This window comes from Neomonachus schauinslandi, chromosome 5, assembly GCF_002201575.2.
Source record: "Neomonachus schauinslandi chromosome 5, ASM220157v2, whole genome shotgun sequence".
Classification (NCBI taxonomy): Eukaryota; Metazoa; Chordata; class Mammalia; order Carnivora; family Phocidae; genus Neomonachus; species Neomonachus schauinslandi.
Window position 1 is genome coordinate 44,525,536 of NC_058407.1, and position 24,127 is coordinate 44,549,662.

The window sequence follows — 24,127 nt, forward strand, 5'->3', positions numbered from 1 at the left end:
TACACCAGCTATTATTTTGGGAAATGGATTATGTAAAACAGTAGATATGTAGAAGTTTGCAAAACTATAAACATTTCTATGTTTTAAAAATATATTATTTATGAGGGCATACATAATCCAACAAAAGTTCATACTTGGTTTGCTCTACATTTCACTTTCAATTTAAACATCAAAACAGAAGCTGATGTTAGTGGTAGCTGGGACTAATTTTTTATAACTGTATATACTGTTATTTTAAAAAAGAAGTTTTAAGGCAATTTATTTTATTTTTTTTATTATTATTTACATACAATGTATTATTTGTTTCGGAGGTATAGGTCTGTGATTCATCAGTCTTACACAATTCACAGGGCTCACCATAGTACATACCCTCCCCAATGTCCATCACCCAGGCACTCCATTCCCCCACCCTCCACCCCTCCAGTAACCCTCAGTTTGTTTCCTAAGATTAAGAGTCTCTTATGGTTTGTCTCCCTCTCTGGTTTCATCTTAATTTTTTCCCTCTTTCCCCTATGATCCTCTGCCGTCTTTTTTTTTTAAATTTTATTTTATTATGTTATGTTAATCACCATATATTACATCATTAGTTTTTAATGTAGTGTTCCATGATTCATTGTTTATGTCTGCCTTGTTTCTTAAATTCCACATATCAGTGAGATCATATAATTGTCTTTCTCTGATTGACTTATTTTGCTTATCATAATACCCTCTAGTTCCAACCATGTCGCTGCAAATGGCAAGATTTCATTTTTGATGGCCACGTAATATTCCATTGTGTGGGTGTGGGTGTGGGGGTGTGTGCGTGTGTATGTATATATATATGATATATATATCATATATATTATGTATATGATGTATATATATGATATATATATATATATATATATATATATATGATATATATATATATCTATCTTCTTTATCCATTCATCTGTCGATGGACATTTGGGCTCTTTCCATAGTTTGGCTATTTGTGGACATTGCTGCTATAAACATTGGGGTGCAGATGCCCCTTTGGATCACATTTGTATCTTTGGGGTAAACACTCTGAATGCATCCAATCTCTTCTGATCTCAGAAGCTAAGCAGGGTTGGGCCTGGTTAGTACTTGGATGGGAAGCAATTTATTTTAAAACTATGCTAAACTGAACCATTTAAGCATCAAATAAAATTTAAGAAATTAAGGAATGAGAAAAAAAATATCAATAAGACCAGACCAAGGAAAGTTGTGATAATAGCTGATCAAATGAATTATATGGTTATTAGGAATAAAACTTTTCTCAAAAAGCTTCTAGAGTCCCTTCCTACTGAGAAATATATGGGTGAAGTGAAATTGAAAATGTATTTTCCAATACAAAAGGTAGATGAATAGAGTTGAATTGATACTCAGATACTTTGTAAGTTAAATACGAACATTTGAACTGTTCCAGAAATTTTCCAGAAATCTACTACCTTTCTATATTACTTTTATTATTTTTAATATATAAGTATTATATTTATATAAATTATTTTATAGCTATTAATATTTATTATATATTAGTATATATTTATTTATATTAGATTTTAAATTTTATATTGTGTATATTATATAATATATGCAGTTGACCCTTGAACAACATGGGTTTGAACTACACAGGTACACTTATATGTGGATTTTTTATAGTACAGTATTGTAAAGGTATTTTCTTGTCCTTAATATTTAATAATACTTTTTCTCCAGCATACTTTATTGTAAGAATACAGTATATAATGCATAGAACATACAAAAATGTGTCAATTGACCGCTTATGTTATCAGTAAGTCTTCCAGTCAACAGTAAGCTACTAGTAGTTAAGTTTTTGAGCATCAAAAGTTGTATGAAGATTTTTGGCTGTGTGTGTTGGGAGGGATGAGGGGGTCAGCACCCCTAAATTGTGCATTGTTCAAGGGTCAGCTGTATATGTTTTATATATTTGTGGTTGTATTTGTGAAAAATAGTTGCCTTGTTCCCAAAAGGGTTTAAGGCAGGTCATAATGATACAAAAACTGTAGGAGAACACAAATTTTAGAAGAAAACTCATTATAAGATTGTTCCTGCGCAGAACATGAAAGGTCCAAGTAATAAGCTGAAGAAAAAAAGCAGGAAAGGAAAGGCAAGGAAAAGAGAGGGAAGAAGGAAGAAAAGAAAGGAGGGAGAAAAATGTATATGAAAAACATACTATTTGCAGTCTGGGATTGACTACAAACCTAACTCTAGCTGTCTTCAACATAAACTTCCATTTGCTAACACAGAAACAGCCATGGTTAATGTAAAAACAATTAATAGATTTTTCCAGCAGAGGTAAGCATTGACAGTCCAGATTAGCTCCTACAACAACATGTAAACCAAGACTCCCCAGAGCCTTGTGGATGGGAAATATATTAATATCAATTCGTTGACCACTCAAGCACCATGACACGAACTGTCTGTTCAGGAGGTCATTTCCAAAATGTATCCCATACATCTTCATGCAGAAGAGATGATAATTTATCACCTAGACATAGGGATCTACTGTAAACTAATCCAAACTGCTGATGATACACTAAATCAGTTTGAGTGATGAGTATAAATAAAGCTGCAAGCGAAGTACTGAAGGATACAGATCTATCTGATCAATGAGATGTCACAAGGCAAATGAAATGCAATGTTGACAAACATAGAGTCCCCTCAGTTGAGAATTAACCAAATCATGTATCAGAGCATAAAGGCACACATTAATATAAGTTTAATATAATAGGAGTTCGAGGCTATATTCTTTTTCAGATAAAACTGAAGAGACTGGGTCAGTAAGGGTGTATTAAAAATTGATGTATTTTTGCATACCACCAAAAAAGCGAGAGGCTAAAGAAAAACTTTGCAAAACAATAATCCTTTCCAAATAATATAACTAGAGTTATTCAATCTGCTGAGCAAATCCACAGATGAGGAAAAACAATAAAATTTTTATACAGAAAGTGATTTCACATCAACTCGCTACCAGGAAATCAAATTCAATTTGTGTTGCCCTTATGAAAGCTTAGATATTTTCTGGAACTGTAGCACTACAACTTCAGGGGGAAAAATAAAGGATTGGGGATAGGAAGGACATTCCTCCAGACAGTTGATATTCATGGAGGGCACTCCTTGAGAAAAAAGATTTTCCCAACTATGTGATCAGAATAGACACTTGAGCACCCGTCAAATAGGTTCAATAGAATTCAGCTATTCTGAAGGTGTCCCGAATGGAAAGAGCTGATTATAGTAAATTTCAACCCCTGCTGGAACAAATCTGTAAGAATATTTTCTAAGAGAAATTATTCTTCAACAAATTTATATATATTTTTCTTTGTTGTGTTAAGTATATGTAACTGTCATAACATATTTAACTCTTGCTTTGTATTTTATCTGTTAGTTTATTTGGGTAAAGATAGAATTATACTACTAAAATATGACATAATCCCATATGTAGTTTATTTAAATTTCAAAATGAAAAGCTTACTAAGAACAGATAAGATTGATTGCTCTTTCTGTCTTAGCATAATTGTATTTCAGGTGAACATCAATTTACTTTAAAGGACACTTCTAAGTAGCAGAATGCATCATAAATAATTCATCAATCACAGCTGCTAGAAACATGATTTACTTCAACAGATTCAATGGAATAAAAGTTCTATTTTTCTATATTTGTGTTTGCTTTAAAATGTTTAAGAATCCTCCTTGTTTAAGAATCACTCTTAGATTCCATACTTCATATTTTAAATGCAGTATAACACTGCTTCTTTTTTCTTCTTTTATTTAAAACACTGTATTTCCAATTTTAAAAACATTTAAGTATCTTAGGAACAAATAACAATTTACGCATATCAACAGTAAAACAACAACAACATAAAAGGCACATGTCTGAAAAATTGCATTAAGATTTTAAGTCTAACATAATTTATTTTCACTTTACATTAACTTTTATATCGAAGGAAAGAGTAGGCTTTTAGAAAATCCTATGCCACTTATTTAGAATCTCACATATTTGAAAAATACTTCAATTTAAAAATGCATATTTAACAGATCTAAATTGCGTAATAGTTCAAGTTTTACCAGTTGATACAGTGAGAATCCTATCTACCACTTTCATTTGTCATATGGAAAGACACTGCTTACCTTATTCATCTTAAAGTTTTCCGTCAAATGCAGCAATTTTGTATTGGCAATTTCTCAAGCTGTGAAATATCTTTAAAATAAATATACTGACAAGGAAAATGTAAGAAAAAATAGAAAGCATTTTACTCACTTGCAAACCCCTTTGAAATACTGAATGGCCCATAAAATTAGCCAGCATTCTAATTAGAGCAGCACCCTATAGGAAAGAGTATGAAAAAAAAAAAAAAGAAAGAAAGAAAGAAAAGAAAAAGAAAAAGAAAAAGAAATTTCAGTGAAGTAATATGATTCTACAATTATCCTATATCAATTAAAAATTCTGCTTCATTCATGCTGTTGTATTTTTAGAAATAGAAAAGAAACAAGAGAATCATGAATACAATAGCCCACCTTACAGATAACAATTGAATTTTTTGTTTTGTGGATCTAAAAGTTCTGTGGATATAAAACCAGTGACTTCTGGCCAGTCTCCTGGACAGAGTGAGTATCTCAAGGCAATAATAAGCTGTAATTCAAGAGTAATAAAATTTTTATTGAACACCATCTATGACAGAGTTAATAAAACATGGTTCTTGTTCTTACAAGCTCATAATCTAGTAAGAGAGGGATACCCATGTTAATAAATAATCATATTAAAATAGAGCTTTGGAGTAACATAGCCATTTACTCTACCCCTGGCTCAACTAAAAGTTGAGCTACAAAAGTGGAAAGTAAGGAATACCAAGTGTTCAGACTGCTTGGGTTCAAATCCTGGCTCTGACACTTACCTTGCTATGTTTACTCAAGAAAATTATTTAACCTTTCTGTTCCTCACTTGTCTCACCTTGTAAAGTGTAGGCAATACTAGGGCTTATGTAATGTAATTGTTCTGAAGCTTACATGTAAGGCAAACTGGGTCTGAAAAACAGTAACCGTGATATGAGTATTAGCTCTCAGTATTAGATCGGGCTACTTGTTTTAATTTCCTATCTACTTTGTTTAGAGGCTGGATGGAGCCTTATGTCCAGGAAAAACATGTGATCGATATAAATATTTAGAATAATAGAAGAAAATACTAGTTTAAGAGTTTACCTCACCTATAACAGTTATAATACTGTGGAGAAATATCAGTGAGAAAGGGTAGACATGTAATCAATATGAAACATTCCAAGTGATGATGAAGCCTGGATAATCACAAATTTGTGTGTGAAATATAAATAAGACTTCAAGAACATGTTTCATAGTCTGCACTAGGTTTTTTAAGTACGAAGCAATGGGTTACAAGCAGCAAAAGTATAAATATAAATGATAGCCTGGTTTTAGGGGGGAAAAAATCCCTTGACGACTACATACCCCACTTCATCCTTATTACAAATTCACACCCTCCAACAGCTCATTTCTTACTCATCATTTTTTATAAGAGAATCATAAGAACCACACATGGATTCATCCTGCCGGGAACTGAACTGTGGCAGTCGGTCCAGTAACAAAAATGAATTTCTATTGTTTGTTAAAAATTGTTTCCTCTAACTCTGGAATTTTAATGCAATCCAGTACTCAGCTCCATGAACTGTCATTAAAGAAATGTCTCAAAAAATTTCAGTCATCACCAAAAATGCTCCCAAAATTGGTGTTTTAATAAATGCTCAATAAATGATAAGCTGGACAAGCCATAAAGTTTTATGCCTCTTCTGATGTATTTTCCTCCCACACCTTCTACTCTTTGCTCTTTCTTTTGCTTCTTCCTCTTTATCTTCTGCACACTTGTGTAAGTCCATAAAATATAAGCATTTATGATTCAATCAGAGGACCAGGTTAGAATTCCCTCTAGAACTTATCAGCTCTGCTCCCTGAATTTCCTTGACAAGCTCTCCTCCTATACATTTCCCAGTCTAATCTACCCACCCAGAGGGTAGAAACTGTCAGTTCTGCAGCGAAACTAACCCTTGCCACTTGGGAAATGAAACTTAGAATCTCAAGCAGTCAACTCAAACTTTCCTTCAGAACAGAATAGTCATCTTCAGATGATTTGTTTCCCTCCAGGTAATGATGACTTGGTCTCTTGTCAGGCTATAAAAACTATCAATTTAGCATGGTCTAATGGCAAAAGAGTTCTTTCTAATCATAAAGAATGTACCCGTTTTCCTGTCTGGGTTGAGTGCTAATAGGAAATAAAACCTAGAAATATAATCAATATTTAAAAGTTATATAATACCACTGGACTTATTTTATTATTATACTGTGTAATTTAGTTAACTTTTAGAAAATATGTCTGTGTTGCCCACTTGTACATTTAAAATTCTCCGGAGTAGCATGCACTTTTCTATATTTAACTAGCCTTTTCTTTCCAAAGCTAAATTTTGAAAATCCCTATATCATAGAACTGCATAGACAGATGGGCTCTCCAACTGTTATCATTCAGCCAACATACACTGAGCACCTACTAGGTATGGATTATAACAAAGATCACACCTCTTAATGCAGGCATAACTCACCACAAACCTTTTTTTTTTTTTTTTAAAGAAAACACCAAATCCCCTTCCAGCTTGCCTTTAAAACCAAGCAAATACCATTTAAAATATTGTAACTTATATTCACCTGTTATTCAAAATTCTAGACCCATTCAAACAAAATGGATGTTAGACAGCCTAAGTAGATTTATGGGAAATAAATACACTATTTGTGCAAGATTTTTTATAATTTTAAGACTTGCTCAAGAAAAGCCGTCACTGTGTTTGCTATACTAAGGTTCAGGGAGATATAAGAATGGAAGCTACTGATTTCTTTTAAGGTTTCATAAAGAATATTCCGAAAAAGTATGCTTATAAACCCATTCCTCATGTAGTACTTCTCCTATGTGGAGTATTTTTTCATATAAGTTCTCAGCTAAAATTTCTTTCATTTTACATTGTACTCATCTGTATGCATGCCAGTCTTATAGACATCTCCAGAGAAAGGACTGTGTCCTCATGATTTGGTACCCCTGCTGCCTTTGCCTGGCTCAGAGAAGGTGCTCTCTTAACATTAGAACTGCATGAGAGAGAAAGCTAAATTAGTAAAAGTACAGCAATTACTTTGTATTCTTGAAGACTGCTCAGCCAGAATACACAGTTTATTACTTTATCAGTGTACTTTAGTGATAAGTAATCACTTTGGAAGAGAGGAAGATCTTCTCACCTAATTTATTCCTTTAACATATGCTTATTGAGTAAGGCAGTGTACTCGGTATCCTGTAGAATACAAATAGGAACGCCACAAGTTTCTGTCCTCAAGGACCTCAAAGCCTCTTAAGTGAAATGAGAAGATACAATATATTATATGATGAATAACAAAGAAATAAAATACTCTATTGTGTTTCAGAAGGGGGGAAGTTCTTATATCTGGGGGGCTGAAGGATAAAGGGGAATCTAAAAACGTGATGTTTGGGTTGGACCTTGAAGGATGGACGGGATTCCAGGAGCAAAGTTAAACAGAGAGTATGGTATGGCAAATGGCCTTTGTATGGTCATGCAGGTGTGAAAGTGAGAAGCACAAGTAGGGAAGGTGATACTGAGGGACAAAGGGTATAAACCCAGGCAACAGAAGATTTGATGGAATATAAGATTTCAGCAGTCGTTAGAGAAGAGTGAATACCAGGGCTAGGAATTAGATCTTATTTAGAAGATGAGGAAGGATTTTGGAAAGGTGGTTTTAAAAATACAGTTGAGCCTTGAACAACACAGATTTGAACTGCACAAGTCCACCTACATGCAGGGATTTTTTTTCCAGTAAGTATAGTACGGTACTATAAATGTGTTTTCTCTCCCTTATGATTTTAATAACATAGTATTCTCTTACTTCACTGTAAGAAAATAGAATATAATACATATAGCATACAAAATATGTGCTAATTGACTATTTATGTTATGGGTAAGATTTCCAGTAAACAGTAAGCTGTTAATTAGGGCACCTGGGTGGCTCAGTCATTAAGAGTCTGCCTTCAGCTCAAGTCATGATCCCAGGGTTCTGGGATCGAGCCCCACATCGGGCTCTCTGCTCAGTAGGAGGCCTGCTTCTCCCTCTCCCTCTCCCACTCCCCCTGCTTGTATTCCCTCTCTTGCTGTCTCTCTCTCTCTGTCAAATGAATAAATAAAATCTTTAAAAAAAAAAACGTAGGCTGTTAATAGTTACGTTTTGGGGTAGTCAAAGTTATACATGGGTTTTTGCATAGGGTGTCAGTGCCCCTAATCCCTGCATTGTTCAAGGGCAAGTGACTTATCTATGATACTCTAAGAAGGAAGTAAAAGAACTAGAAGCAGAAACAAATAATGGTCACAATAAGGATAAACCAGAGATCAGTGTAAGGAATAGAACAAAGATCACTTTAAACCTTAAAGTTTCAGTGACTGGAAGATGGTATTAGCAGATATATAGAATTTAAAAGAAAGAGTTAGGTGAATATGGTAACATCCATTTAAACCATGTGGAGTTTGAGGAACAGGTAGGGAACCAGAAGAATAGAAGGCGTATGTGACCACAGGAATGAAATTCAGTGGCAGGTTATGATTGAAGACCTAAATTCGCATTTGTAGTGGAATATTCTTTATGAAACCTTAATGCTAAGAGAAAAGCATTGAGGTTTTAGTGAAGGAGAGAGAAAACAGAATTTTAGACTCTCTCTTCAGAGTCTGTATGATCTGCACTTGAGTGTCCATAATAGGTACCTAATAAATAACTGCTGAGAAAATCAGTGCAGATATGGAATTAAGAGCAAAAGATGACACATTGTGATGAAAAAACAGAAGTAGCACTGGGTTTAAGTAGTGTCATGTTTTAAGACATGTTTTAAGAGTAAGTGCTTCAGGGCGCCTGGGTGGCTCAGTTGGTTAAGCGACTGCCTTCGGCTCAGGTCATGATCCTGGAGTCCCTGGATCGAGTCCCACATCGGGCTCCCTGCTCGGCAGGGAGTCTGCTTCTCCCTCTGACCCTCCCCCCTCTCATGTGCTCTCTCTCATTCTCTCTCTCTCAAATAAATAAATAAAATCTTTAAAAAAAAAAGAGTAAGTGCTTCAGATTTTAAGGGAAAGAGTAGCTGAGAAGGCCATAGTAGGTCACATTTAAGAGAGAGCTATTTAAGTAGACTTGGTGTGAAAGCCAGGTTGAAAAACAATGGAAACAGAAGGAAAAAGAAAAAGCAATAAGCATGTCCACATGAGGTTTGTTTGTATTTTTCTTTGTAAGATTACGGGGGAAAATTTTATGCAAAGAAAAAGATGATCTAGTGGAGACAGAGAGTGGACACACAGTAGATCAAGAGATAGTTTTTGGACCAAGATTCTAGGATAGCTGGGTAAGAAAAGAATTACAGTTAGTATTGGAAATCAATAAGGACAATCTTCCTATGAGACAGGACTAAGGCAGAAAAGGGAAGTAGAGATAAATAAGACATTTTGAATTATATAACACAGAGGTTGAGGAAATGGATTATAAGCTTCATCAAGTTGAACACTTGGTTTATCTGATTCACTGCTATAGACTCATTGCAAAAAATAGTTCCTGGCACATAGTAGGTTCTCAATAAATACTGAATAATTGATGGCCTGTCACTTCTCAATAATGTAGGGGATGTGGTCCTAAGATTATGTGAATTGGAATGAGCGGAACTAGGTTGAAGTCACTCTAGGGAAAAGGTAACATGGAATCAAGAACGTGGAAATGTGCAGAAAATTTATAAGTCCTAGTTGAAATGATTAATAATGTACCTTTTATTCACGAAGCACCTTCTACATGCCATATTCACAATACTATAAGGAAAATACTATCTTATTTGTCAGATCAGAAAATTGAGGCTTGAAGCATTGTGTAACTTGCCCAAATTAACATAGGCAGTAAGTTATGGAACCAGGATTAGAAATCCATTTATATCCAACTCCAAAATCAGTACTCTTAACCAATTTGGTTTACATTATCTTGATCTTAAATCAAAATATTTACATGCTACTCTTCAGAAATACTGGATACAGCAAGAACTTAGAAAAAGAAAGGAAATTCTTAGAGTTACTCATTTCTTGGAATCAGTAGATGTTCCCAAAAGAGGATGAAGGGAAATCTAATTCAATGAGACATAGTTGAAATACTTGACCAATATGCCCAGGATTGGAGATGAATTAGAAGATATAAATTGGCTAGCATTAACAGAACATGTAGATAGACTAGGAGTCACAAATCTAGTTTCGGACAGGTTGAGTGAGAACAAAACACTAGCAAGGTTAAAAATAGTGATATTTTTTATCCGCAGCTATATGTGGATGTGGCAGCTGTGAAAATGTACTGCTCAAAATTTCTACTGTTGGCCCTCTGCATTTGCCACCATGAAAGCAACGCTTTCCTCAGTGTACTCGCAGCCAATGATTAAGCATAACAGTAGAATTAAGGTGCCCATTCCACGGAGACAGGGACTCTTCTAACAGGAAATTCTGCCTCAAGGAGTCTCCATTGTCCTGGATGAATGTTTCTTGCAACTGGGCTGCAGTCTGAAACTCTTACAGCCCAGTGCTTCTTCCTTCCCTGTCTCCTTGCACAGGCTGTGAAATGCAGTGTAGTCTTTTTTTTTTTTAAGATTTTATTTCTTTATTTGACAGAAAGAGAGAGAGACAGCACAAGTAGGGGAGCAGCAGGCAGAGGGAGAGGGAGAAGCAGGCTCCTCGCTGAGCAGGAGCCCGATGCGGGGCTCGATCCCAGGACCCTGGGATCATGACCGGAGCCAAAGGCAGACCCTTAACCAACTGAGCCACCCAGGTGCCCCTGCAGTATAGTCTTAAGGAGACTCTCCCTACCTTCTTGGGCTCCTTTTCCAAATAAATATCTCACACACTCCAGTGTCTTCTTTTTAGAAATCTGACCCAGTAGGACAACTTTAAATACTGAGATCCAAACAAGTATAAATTGTTGGAGGACAGGTCACTAGAATAAGTTGGCCATGAGTATACTCTAATAATAACTAGCACACACACCAAAATCAGATCTTCCCCTTCTTACTCCTCTCAAAAAGCCCTTTAGTGGGTATATTTCTACATTTCACATTACAGATGTGTTTTCCCTTCTTCAGGATAGAAGCAGGTAAGGAATCATTATATTCAGTTTACATATGGGAGTGACTGAAGCCAAAGGATAAGGTAATTTATCCAAAGTTACACGGGGATAATAGTTATTAGAACTTGCCTCCAGACTTGGTTTCAACTATTCAGTTGTTGAGTTCTTTGATTAGCATTGAAACCTAGGAGGTAAGACTTTCTTTTTATTATCTAAGTTCCTGGAAGGATTAGTGCATTGATTCTAAATCAAAGTGTTTTTAAAATGTAAATTTCTTTTTTAAAAAAGATTTTATTTATTCATTTAAGAGAGAGAGAGAGAGAGCACATGGCCGGGGGGGGGGGGGGGGCGGGGAGTGGATAGAGCCAGAGGCAGAGGGAGAAGCAGACTCCCCACTGAGCAGGGAGACCAACATAGGACTCGATTCCAGGACCCTGAGATCACGACCTGAACTGAAGACAGTTGCTTAACCATGTGAGCCACCCAGGTGTCCCTAAAATGTAAATTTCTAAATGATGTCTGTACATTAAACCTAGAAATACGTGGAGATAACACGATGTTCTCACATCATTTGGTACTGAAGAATGGTTTTTGGTCTGGAATAAAAGCATATCTTAAATCCTCCACAGTTTTTCAAAAACATGATTTTTCCCTTTGTTTTTTTCCAACAGTACAATAGCTATTTTAGCACCTGAGAACAACAACAACAAAAATATCTAATCCTCTATATCGCTCACTCATAAATTGACTACCAGAAAGAAAGGCTGATGGGGCAAGAGAGTGGAAGAAGAGAAAAAAAGGACAAAAAAAGGTAAAGAAACTTAACGTAAGAAAGCAGACTTAATGTCCCATTGCTCCAGTCACCCATGCTTGGAAGCCTGAAGTCCTCTTTGATTCATTATTTCCTAAGGCTAAGCCTCTGTCACTGCACAGCAGAATTATTCCACAGCCTCCCAGCGACAACCTCAGATGCATTCTTTTTCTCAAGTCCATCCTATGGACCACAGCAGACTAATTTTAATAATTACTTCCGAAGAAGCATGTTTGCTAAAAGTCCTAGTTTTGCCATCTACTAGACGGAAGAGCTTAGGCAAGTTAGATGAGCTCCATCAGTCCCTGCATTAAAATATCGCAACGATCACTACTACTACTGAGGATGGCAACACTGCTGGGATGTGGCTGGTGAAGATGATAGTTACCTCAAGATTTTTCTAAGTGTTCATTTAAATCATTTATAGGAAGCACTTGAAACATGTTTGGCATATCATATGCTTCTACAAAAGTATGTAGTTATTATCATTGTCTTCATCATTACCATCATTTTTAGGTCAGCTCCCTACCTCCAAATTCTGCTTTTTAACACATTTCTTACAGTAGCCAATCAAGCCCATACACAATGAAACTCACCATTGCCTACCAACACATTTTCCCCATATGACCAAATAATCAGCTTCTACTCTAGTTAAGCTGATCTTTTCATGATCCCATGAGCCGACCTTATACCTTCATGTTTTAATCTTACTATTTACTCCAATAGCAATAATATTCCTTTTCAATCTTACACTCTAAGTCCTATACATTATTCAAAAGCACAGGGAAAGTCCTTACTGTCATTGAATACATTCTGAAATGCTAGCCCTCAACACTTTTCTCTCTGCTGTAGTCATAAATCCTTTAAGCCTGACTACGCAATTTATCAAATTATTTTACATCACTCACTAATTGTTTCATATGACTGTTCTTCTTTCCAAAAATGGATGCAGGTCATGCCATTTAGACTTATTATTGGCACACCTGTTAGCTATCAATGGTATAATTTTTCCATAGCCAGCTAAGAGAAGTATCCACCAACTACTTGCTGTTTTCAGACCAGCAATCCAAACCATGAGCTTGGAGCCAATACATAAGTCTTAGTCTTCCCTGTTATGAAATTCAGCATCTCCCCTACACTGGGAACTTTTCATTTTTACTATTCTCAGGCAATGATATTCAAACAGTGCAATCTATATTTAAGTCAACCAAAATGAGGACCACAGATCCAGAGACTAAGAAAATAGGGAGTTTTCAACGGTGTCTGAAATAGGAACTACATGAAGGCATTCAATTAAAGAAATTTGAAATATAACAATACTGTAAATTCAAATGAATGTTCATGGAAGGACACAACATAAGAGCAGAAATTAACAGAATAGAAAATAAAGAAATGGTTGAGAAGATGAAAAATAAAATAACCAGATTAATAGGAAAGTTTTGGGAAAAATTGATCAAGGGGAAAAAAATACATCAAATGAACAATATTAGGAATAAAAATGGGTACATAACTACTGAAAGAATTAAAAATAGTAAAAGAATACTATAACAACATGCTAATAAATATGAAAACTTAGATAAAAAGAAAAATTTTCTATAAAACTACAAAGTTGTCAAAAATGACCCAAGAAGTAAAAATACTAATCACTGGTAAAAAAATAAAAATAAAAAACCATAAACACATACACACACACACACACACACACACACACAAATCCATGCCAGACAGTTTTACAGGCAACTCAACTTTAAAGGAAATTCTGTAACATGTTACCCTTGTCTTATACAAATTACTATAAGAAAATAAAAAAGAACAAAACCTTGGAACTTTTTATGATGCTTTTGTAACTGATAGGCAAATTAGACACAGTAAATGATAGTCTAATTTTATTTTTGATCACGTATGGATATATAGATATAAAATTCTGGGACAAATCCCACTTACACACTATATATACTAGTATATAAATGTAACTTGGTTATATATATTATATGTATTCTATAATGCAACAAATAATATATGCACATATAATGTATATTAAATGGAGGAAGAGAGAGACTTTAAAATTAGAGTTTAAATAAAAGTAGAGTTTATCCCAGAAATTTAATAATGGTTTAATAACAAAAATTCTATGGATGTAATTCATCCCATTAATGGACTAAGAGAGATAAACTATATAATGATCTAACATATGTGGGAAAAACATTTGCTATGACTTAGAAATCATTCAAAATAATACACCTTAGTAAAGTAGGAAGAGAAGGGAATTCATTAACATGTTAAAGGGCATCTTCAAAAAATACACTGAATAGTGAAACATTATATGCATTCTCCTTAAAATGGCAGAGACAAAAATGGCCTCTATTAATACTTATATTCAACAGTAGAATAGAACAAGTAAACAACAGAAATCTGAAGCAAAAGATAGCAATAAAACAACAAATTAGTATTATTCAGAGATGATGTAAAAATCCCCAAAGAAATCCAAACAAATATATAGAATTATTCTATAAAATCAATAAAAGAATGCAACAGGGTTGCCTGACACAGATCGGTACATAAAAATCAAGAATTGATATATATTAGTAAAAACTAATTTAAATAAGTAATTTACAAAGAGTCTTATTCTCAAAAACAAAATATACAAATATAACAAAATCAAATATTATATGGAGAAATTAAAAATTATTCAGCACTTTAATGGAAAAAAAATCACATAACTGACACAAACCTAACAAAGAAGAACAATATTTCTTATTAAGCTAGAAAGAGCTGTTGTTATAAAAATGTCAAAATTAATCTATAAAAACTTGAAAAGATTTTTCCTAGAAACTGTCTTCATCTGAAAATTCATATAGATTGGCATAGTTAACAGTAGCCATTTTAAAAGAGAACAAGACAGGAAGAATCATCATACCCAATATCAAACCTAAAAGGCTATAATAGTGATAGCTGACAGGGCTGGTATTATAGAAGAGTGGGACTAGCACAGAGAATTCATAAATAGCACCGAGAAGATCGATCTAAACAAAAATGAAATTACATTTACATCACAACACACAGAAGGAAACAACTGAAAATATCCATGTCAATTAAAGAACTTAATATAAAATGCAAAATTTTAGAGGCACCTGGGTGGCTCAGTTGGTTAAGCAACTGCCTTCAGCTCAGGTCATGATCCCGGAGCCCTGGGATCGAGTCCCACATCAGGGCCCCGAACCTCTCCCCTCTCTTGCTCTCTCTCATTCTCTCTCTCTCAAATAAATAAATAAAATCTTTAAAAAAATAAAAATAAATAAAAAATAAAATGCAAAATTTTAAAAATGTTAGGAAAAAATATCAAAGCATGTTTTTAAGAATTTTCATTAAAAAAGGATACTTAAATAAAACAAAAAGCATGAAGCATAAAAGAGAAAATGGACAGACTACAACAGAGCTAAAAACATCTGTATGATAAAAGACATCATAAATTAAAAGACAAATTACAGTCTTACTAGCAACAAAAAATTAGTATCCAGAATACAAAAAAAGACTCTCATTAATCAATGATTAAATAAGCAAACACATTTAAAAACAAAGACCCCATTGGGAAATGGGCCAAGGATGAAGTCCCAATAGTTTATTTTTCCTTTTGTCTTCCTTACCTCAAGAGACATAACTAGAAGGAAGTTGCTATGGCTGATGTCAAAGAGGTTACTGCCTGTGTTCTCCTCCAGGATTTTAATGGTTTTAGGTCTCACATTTAGGTCTTTCATCTATTTTGAATATATTTTTGTGTATGGTGCAAGAAAGTGGTCCAGTTTCATTCTTTTCCATGTCACTGTCCGGTTATCCTAACACCATTTGCTACAATCCAGCAATTGCACTACTAGGTATTTACCCAAAGGATAAAAAAATACTGATTCAAAGGGACACATGCACCCCAATGTTTATAGCAGCATTATCAACAATAGCCAAATTATGGAAAGAGCCCAAGTGTCCATCAACGGATGGCGGACAGATTTATAAATTGTGCTTTAATCATATCATACAGCAGTGAAGATAAATGGCATAGATACCTTAGCATAAAAATATGAATGAGATAGAGTTACATCTATTTAATGGATATCTCGGGGAAGAGAGGAAGGAACATGGTAAAGATAATAATGAGATGATGATATGTGTTAAATTTGGGTCTTGAGTACATGCATATATTATTCTCTGTTTGAAAAATTTCTTGAGATTTTGCTTAAATATAGAGGTCTCTGGGAAAACTGCTAACCTGAAACACCTTACAATTAATCTCCATTTAGTTCAATCTTCCCTGTTTTATATAAACCTTAAGTTCCTCTTATCTTGATCTTAGTGGTAGAAAACCCGATATTCCATGATTTATCTGTGGACCCTTCTAGGAATATTTTGGTGCTACCATTTATTATTATATTTATATAAAATGAACTTATCTGACAGAGGAAAAATGAATTGAATTAGCCAGGCATTTGGAGTAACTCTTTAAGCAATTCAGATCTTATGAGTAATAATTTTCTTTTAAAAATAAAATTATTAATGAACATATTGTAATTCCCATTACAGTGCAAAGGTATTAGCAAAGCAAAAGTTTAAAAGTACATGGTAAAAATATTACTATTTTCTATTTCTGAACCAAATGGAAAGCTGAAATGTCCCAAACCAATAATACTGCTGAACTAGTAAAACAATTTAAAGAATTATAAGAAACACAATTTGTTTGTAAAACTCTAAATATTCTTTAATCTCAAATTCATTTGAGAACTTGAAAACAACACCCTGTAAAGTAATTGCACAAAGATGTCAATATCATTTGTGTTTTTTAAAATATCAGCCAACAAATGGTGTTCTTGTCACTTATTATAGAACAATTGTTCCTTTTTGGAGTTAAACTATCACAGCTGGAAACCCATATGAAATTTAGCTTATTAAGAAAAATACAACATAAATTAATGTTAATGAACGAGGCATATCAAACACGCTACATAAATAAGACTTTTAAGGACACTCACATAATATTGTGCTGGCAAATGTCACAAATTAAATACTTAACAGAATCATTATGAATTAGGTTTTAGATATGCTTTGAATACAAAATACTTCCCCAATTTCTGTCTAATATAAAAAAAGGACATGGTACTTCTTAAAGAGGCATTGCTGGATTAAGTTGAATGCTAATAACTTGAGTAAATATGGTTTATTATGCAAACAACAAAATACTTTGGTGTAATGAAATTTTAGTGTCAGCAGGATATTTTGTCTGAAAATAAGAATGCAGCGCTAACCTTTGATACATTAAGTTGCATATTTTCGGAATAATCTAAATATTCACTTGTTCACCTAATAATCAAAATGCCAAATATTCAAATTCTTGAAAGTTACCTATAAACTAATGTATAAGCACATTTAGCTACATTGTTAAAATCATTCTTCCTTCCAATCTTTCTTTTCTTTCCTAAATTTTATTTTATTTTTTTAAAGATTTTATGTATTTATTTGAGAGAGAGAGGGAGAAGCCGGCTCCCCGCTTAGCAGGGAGCCCGATGCTGGGCTCATCCCAGGATCCTGAGATCACAACCTGAGCCGAAGGCAGATGCTTAACCAAATGAGCCACCCAGGAACCCCTCCTAAATTTTATTTTTATTATGTATATTAATATATATAGTATTGAGGTGTATAAAATATATACAGCATGCAACAGTTCCTTCATATTTTTTATTTGAGTTATTGAAAGATAAAAGAAAATGAATGGGCATGTGACTCTTAAGGAATAATATTTTCTTAAATATATCTTTCTTTTATAATCCCTCTCTCAGATTCTGGCCTGTATCATCTTTTGAGAAACTAAGTAAAGAGCTGTTTATCTGGTCTCCCTGCAATTCCTGTTATCCTTGACTTTGAATGACTTCTTCATGCCTGAAATGCCCCAATTGCCCCAAATCAGTTCTTAACTCTAACAGGACTTAAGTCTTTAATATCACCATTTTTCCTAAGAAATCTTTCCTAATTCAAAAAAAATTAAAATTGTTCTCACAGTTTTCCTACAGTCCTTGTTTTAATATCTATTTTTGTATTTATTTTGACATATAGAACAGTCTGTCTTAGTTTGAGAACTCATATATAACAAATGTTTGCCATACACTAGTACTGAGGAGGAGAAGGGGCCTTGTTCTAAAAAATCCAGCATTTTGCTGCATGACTAGACATTCAATACATGTCTACTAAATGAGATAACTAAGTAAATGTACTAACTGTGTAATGTTAGCAGGAAATGACAGAAAAAAAGAAAGTAGTAAATAAATATGGTTGCAGCATTATTTGAGACAAAGCATTTCTCCTGTTTTCTAGAAACCAATCCAGGTGGGGATGTCAGGAAGAAAGTGATTGTATAAAACTACATACAGATTCATTCATCTACAGTGACTCTTCTCTTTAGGGATTCCCAAATTCATGATTCCCTTTTATAGATTTGCCCTAATATTTTCAATATTTCTTAATATTTTTTCTTAAATAATTTTATCCATAAACCATCAACCATTAAATTATAACCTTTAGTTATAAAAGGTGCTTTTGGTATTTATATTAAAGTCATAAAGAGATATTCCTCTAAAGCTTAGCTCTCTATGTGCAGACACCGCACTGACTCTATGTCAAGTGTAGCCGTACTGCAAGCGATACTTGGAGAAGGGTGAACTTCAGGAGAGTCCAGGACCGTCTGTATAATCCTTATGTCACCAGAGAAAACCTGTTTGCAGGTTATAAAGAATTGATTTTAATAGTAATGGGAAAATGTCTCCACATACTTACTTTTAAAGAATAATTTTGGGGGTGCCTGGGTGGCTCAGAAGGTTAAGTGTAGGACTCTTGGTTTTGGCTCAGGTCATGATCTCAGGGTCGTGAGAGGGATCCCAGTGTTGGGTTCCACGCTCAGCACACAATCTGCTTGGGATTCTCTCTCTCTCCTTCTCCCTCTCCCTGTGCCCCTCCCCCCTCTCTCTAAATAAAAAAAAGAATAATTTTGAACTATTACATATCATCAACAGAACATTTATAAAGTAGACATTCTAGCAACATAAAATATCAATTGTGAGCTATTTTAATAATCAAATCAAAAGAAGCTGTAATCTTCAGGTACTATTTCTAAATCGTCTACCAATAGCTGATAAAAAGTAAGCAATTGCTGTTGTCTAGAGTTGCCAAAAAAAAAAAAGAGGATTTTAGCAATAAGTTATCTGACAAAAGTATAAAAAAATCAATTCAGTGAAAGCACAACAATAGAATGCATGACCCTTTGCTCATGAGTATATTGAATATCTGAAAGTGCTATTCAGAATGAGCACAATATTGGGATGTAAAATATAATGCAGGAAAAGAAAACATTATATTGAACATGATTTGAAATAACCATGTACTGCAAAAGAAAGTTATAGGTAAAAATGTCAGAGGGATATCAGAGAAAATTCAGAGATAGGATAAAAAGTTTTAAAACTAGATACAAAGATTTTTTTTCCTGAGAAAAAGAAGGCCATCCAAATGCTTAATAATAATTTTCAAATGTAGGAAAGTTTCATATAAAGTAGATACGGTCAGTTGATTTTCAACTCCGCTGGGAATTAAAGAACAACCATATGGGGGAAAAAAAAGTCTAAGAAAGATACTCAAAAGAAGGAAAGTATTTCTTAACCATGAAAGACTTAATATTTGGTATTAATTAGCAATGGAACATGGTAGATTGTTCTTTAAAGTGTAGTTTCAATAAACTATATATTTTTTGTATTAAGAGTTTAAGTATTAAACTGTCAGAAAGTAGAAGAATATTCTCTAGTAAGACCTGCCACAATGAAACAGCTGTATATGGACTCCTGTTTAGCCCATCTCCAAACTGGCACATTCTTTGATCTATTCATTTGTTCATCCATCTAACCCAGCTACCTACTAATAATATCGCTGCCCCCAAATCCTTCTCTACCGTAGCTCACTGGTATTCCTCTTAGGAAAAAGACAATGGCCTAAAAATTACCAACTACCCATATACACACACACACGCTAATAAGTAACAGAAGAAGCCTAGTATATAATATCTTATAGTTATATATGGTTGTATATAGTAAATACAAAAAAATCTATTTCAATAATATTTCAATAATATAGTCCCAAAATATACTGGACATAAACTTTTTATTTTTTATTTTGTAATTCATCGGGCTACTTAATATTTAAATAGTTCTTTATACTATGCTATTATTTAAATTTAAAAGAGTTGATATTTTTAGAAATGAGTAACCTTAGAAAATAATAGAAGAAATAAGAATAGACTACTTTTCAATTTAAAAATAATACACATCTCTTGAAATGATCATATGGCTCTTATCCTTTCTTTTATTAATGTGGTATATCACATTGATTGATTTGAGAATATCAAACCACCCTTGCAACCCAGGAATAAATCCCATTTGAACTATATGATCATTTCAATAGATGCTGAAAAAGCATTTGACAAAATACAACTTCCATTCATGATAAAAAACCTCAACAAAATAGGTTTAAAGGGAACACACCTCATCATAATAAAGGCCATATATGAAAAACCCACAGCTAATATTATCTTCAATGGGGAAAAACTGAGAGCTTTTCCTATATAGTCAGGAGCAAGACATGAATGTCCAGCCTCACCACTTATATTCAACATAATACTGGAAGTCCTAGCCACAGCAATCAGACAACAAAGAGAAATAACAGGCATCCAAATTAGCAAGGAAGAAGTACAAATTTTACTCTTTGCAGATAACATGATACTCTATATAGAAAACCCAAAAGCCTATGCCAAAAAAACTGTGAGAACTAATACACAAATTCAGTAAAGTCGCAGGATACAAAATCAACATAACAGAAATCTGTTGCATTTCTGTACAACAATAATGAAGCAGCAGAATGAAAATTAAGGAATCAATGCTATTTACAATTGCACCCAAAACAATAAGATACCTAGGAATAAACCCAACCAAAGAGGTAAAAGATTTGTACTCTGAAAACTATAAAACACTGATGAAAGAAACTGAAGCTGACATAAAGAAATGGAAAAACATTCCATGTTCATGGATTGGAAGAACGAATATTGTTAAAATGTCATACCACCCAAAGCAATCTACACATTCAATGCAACACCTATCAAAATACCAACAGCATTTTCCACAGAGCTAGAACAAACAAACCTAAAATTTGTATGGAACCACGAAAGACTCCAAATAGCCAAAGCAAACTTGAAAAACAAAAGCAGAGCTGGAAGCATCACAATTCCGAACTTCAAGTTATATTAAAAGCTGTAGTGATCAAAACAGTATGGTACTAGTACAAAAATCGACACAAAGATCAATAGAACAGAATTGGAAATCCAAAAATGAACCCACAACTATATGGTCAATTATTCTTCAACTAAGTAGGAAAAAAATCAAATGGGAAAAAGACAGTCTCTTCAACAAATAGTGCTGGGAAAACTGGACAGCAACATGCAAAAGAATGAAACTGGACCACTTTCTTAGACCATACACAAAAATACATTCGGAATGGATTAAAGATCTAACTGAGATCTGAAACCATAAAAATCCTAGAGGAGAACACAGGCAGCAACCTCTTTTGATATTGGCCATAGCAACTTCCTTCTAGATATGTCTCCTGAGGCAAGGGAAACAAAAGCAAAAACAAAAATAAACTACTGGGACTTCATCACAATAAAAAACTTCTACACAGTGAAGCAAAATATCAACAAAACTAAAAGACAACCTATGTAATGGGAGAAAATATTTGGAAATGACATACTGACAAAGGGCAAGTATCCAAAATATATAAAGAATTTATAAAACTCAACACCCAAAAAAATGAATAATCCAATTAAAAATGGGCAGAAGACATATAGGCATTTTTCTAAAGAAGACATACAGATGGCTAACAGACACATGAAAAGATGCTCAACATCACTTATCACCAGGGAAATGCAAATCAAAAAACTGCAATGAGATATCACCTCATACCTGTCAGAACGGTAAAATCAACAACATAAAAAACAACAGGTGCTGGCCAGGATGTAGAGAAAGGGGAACCCTCTTACACTGTTGGTGGGAATGCAAACTGGTACAGCCACTCTGGAAAATAGTACGGAGTTTTAAAATAAAACTACCCTGCAATCCAGCAATTGTACTATTAGGTAGGCATTTACACAAAGAATACAAAAATACTAATTTGAGGAAATATATGTACCCCGATGTTTATAGCAGGGTTATCTATAATAGCCAAATTATGGAAATAGCCCAAATGTCCATTGACTAATGAATGGATAAAGAAGATGTGGTATATGTATACAACGGAATGTTATTCAGCCATAAGAAAAAGAATAAAATCTTGCCATTTGCAACAATGTGAATGGAGCTAGAGAGGATAATGCTAAGTGAAATAAGTTAGTCAGAGAAAGACAAATACCATATGACTTCATTCATATGTAGAACTTAAGAAACAAAACAAATGAGCAAAGGGGGGAAAAGAGAGAGGGAAGCTAACCAAGAAACAAACTCTTAACTATAGACCAGAGGGGAGGTGGGTGGGGGGATGGATTAAATAGATGATGGGGATTAAAGTGTGCACTTGCTGTGATGAGCACAGGGTGTTGTATGGAAGTGTTGAATCACTATATTGTACACTTGAAACTAACATTACATTGTAAGTTAAGTAATTGGAATTTAAATTAAAACTTTAAAAAAATAAATTCTAAGCTTATAAACAAAAATAAATAAGTAAATAGATAAATACAAATAAATAAATGTCTAAAGGGCAAAATTATTTTATTTTTATTTTAAAAAGGAGATTCTAGATTCTCAAAACTTTTTTCTAAACTATGTATACTTGTCAAGTGACCTTTTTCTAAATGATTTTAAAATGAAGTAAAATGTGGCACAACTATCTTCACAGGGTATTTCACATAAACCGTATTCACAGGGTATTTTATGTAAACATCTATAGTTTGTTGGTCTAATTCAGAGAGTCTAGATTCAAATTTATCTTGGTATAAATTTTGTCTTGGGTGGTATAAATATATCTCTGAAGACAGGTATTAAAAGACACATCCATGGAAAGTTAAGGAAATTCAAGGCAAGAGGACTTGAAAGTTGGAGGTCAGTTCTCTGAACGTTGGCATACTTTCCACATGAACAAAATTCACTAGACATGACCATAAATAACTATGTCCTTCATGTGGGCTCAGGATGGTCTTTTTTCTGTGAAACCCAGGATGCACTAGCTGCTTACTCATCCAGATAAAATGTTACTGGGCCTCCTCTTACGACAGAAGCTTTATTTAGCAGTTGTGCCGAACATCTCATATGTTCTGACACCACTGACAAGGACAAAAGCATAGTATATTTTTTCATTAAGCATCCATATGAGGAACTCTTCAAGGATGGGCTCACATAAGAGGTTGATGAGATTATTTACAGAGATGGGCCATCACAGAGTTCAAGAACAATATTGAATAAAGCCACACTTTTCAAACTCCACTGAACTATAAAACTGAATTTACCATCTTACTAGATCCATAATAAATAAAATATGTATTATCGGTGAATACCAGCATAACTAATGTTTTGATCATTGCAATTAATCCACATTGGAAATGGATCAACTGAAACCTGCACATCATCTTATCACTCAGATATACATAGAAAAGCAAAGAAGAAAAACTTGTCTAGGGTATGGGCTTAATAACTGACACTTTTTAATCTTCATTGTTGGATTCATTCATATGTGATATGACCGATTTTCTGGAAGCAAAGGAAATTATTTTACCGTACTGATATTTGCAGGATAAGGGAAATAATTGCTAGAGTAAGGTTTTCTCTCTCTCCCTTCCGCTCTTCTGACTTCAGGGTGAGTTTACAGAGAGAATGAAATGCCCAGATTAAAGTTTCATCAAACCACCTAGAGCTGTTCTCAAGAAAATAAATTAGCCTCTTCATGTATTTCATTGAGAAATGGATTATTTCTTTCCTTGCTTCTCCTCCAGGAAGGCAGAAGTCATAACTTCAGTTTGGATGCTTGTGGGTAGCAGAGGATAATGGGGAGTGG

At 34.0% G+C, this 24,127-nt stretch overlaps 1 protein-coding gene across 1 annotated transcript in view; it reads right to left on the reverse strand.

Moving 5' to 3' along the window:
• TRHDE (thyrotropin releasing hormone degrading enzyme) overlaps positions 1 to 24,127 on the reverse strand; it is a 364,092-nt gene that overhangs the window by 110,455 nt on the left and 229,510 nt on the right. Inside the window, exon 7 of the mRNA XM_021678576.1 lies at positions 4,283 to 4,348. Within this exon, the coding sequence (XP_021534251.1) occupies positions 4,283 to 4,348 (66 nt within the window). The remainder of the gene's footprint in view (positions 1 to 4,282; positions 4,349 to 24,127) is intronic.